At 56.8% G+C, this 923-nt stretch overlaps 1 protein-coding gene across 1 annotated transcript in view; it reads right to left on the bottom strand.

Moving 5' to 3' along the window:
* Nucleotides 1–22: 22 nt before the first annotated feature.
* MYT1L (myelin transcription factor 1-like) overlaps nucleotides 23–923 on the bottom strand; it is a 40,295-nt gene continuing 39,394 nt past the window's right edge. Inside the window, exons 11-12 of the mRNA XM_012727379.1 lie at nucleotides 664–798; nucleotides 23–219 (exon numbers count right to left, since the gene is read on the bottom strand). Of these exons, the coding sequence (XP_012582833.1) occupies nucleotides 193–219; nucleotides 664–798 (162 nt within the window). The 3' untranslated portion in view covers nucleotides 23–192. The remainder of the gene's footprint in view (nucleotides 220–663; nucleotides 799–923) is intronic.

The raw sequence follows: 923 nt of genomic DNA, 5'->3' as shown, positions 1-923 counted from the left end.
CCCCGGAGCCCCGGGGTCAGCAGCAGGCGCTGGGGCCTCGGCGGGGCTGCCCGCGCTGGCTGTCCAGTGCTGTGCGAGCGGCCGGGCGTGTTCGCCAGTTCCCGTGGCTTGCTGTTGTCTTACAACACATCACTTATCTCAGTTCTTACAGTTAGTCCATATGCCATTTCCTTGGAATGCAAAAACACTCATTTATTGCCCCCACCATCCACCATCCTCCTAAAACAAACAAACAAAAACAGCACATAATATTTCCAAGCAGTGTTCAAAAATAAAGCCTTTCGCAACCAACTCTCGCCGGCGCAACAGGCACACCCCGCCCCCGCAGCCTGGCCCGTGCGGGGCGCCGCAGGCCTCCAAGCTCTTGTGGCTTTGTCCATTTCAGTTCAAGAAACTAAGACACTGACCACTAACGCACTAAACAGGGCCTGCGCCACGCCTGACCACTGGAGCGCGGTCTGTGCCCGAGGGCGCCGGCCAGAGCCGCCGCCGCAGCGAGCCGGGAGCCCCCAGCGCCCGCGCGGCTGTCTTACAGCGGGGCAGGCCGCGAGCAGTCTTGGGAGCACAACACTGTTTCAAACAGAAATAAATAGGACACTCTGTGGCGGCGCAGGGAAAGAGGCTCCTGGTTAAGCAAGCTCCAGCGCTAGCAGCTGTTCACACCTGAATTCCTCTCACAGCCTGCTTTATATTTTCCAGTAGAGCTTTATTTTCTGGGCTCTGATAACGATCTTGATTTGTATACATGTCCGTCAAAGTAGTCACGTACGCATCAAAATTTTGTTCATTGATTGGCTCCTACGAGATATCAAATAGTAGTTCACACACAGCTTTAGTTTTCTCAGGGCATTCACATCACACAGCAGCAGCGCGCGGGGCCCGCGGCCGTCGCTCCATGCAGCGCAGACGCGACCCGGGCCGCC

Source organism: Condylura cristata, unplaced genomic scaffold, assembly GCF_000260355.1.
Source record: "Condylura cristata isolate star-nosed mole 26May11 unplaced genomic scaffold, ConCri1.0 scaffold00020, whole genome shotgun sequence".
NCBI classification, from domain to species: domain Eukaryota; kingdom Metazoa; phylum Chordata; class Mammalia; order Eulipotyphla; family Talpidae; genus Condylura; species Condylura cristata.
This window is presented reverse-complemented; position numbering and strand designations above follow the sequence as displayed.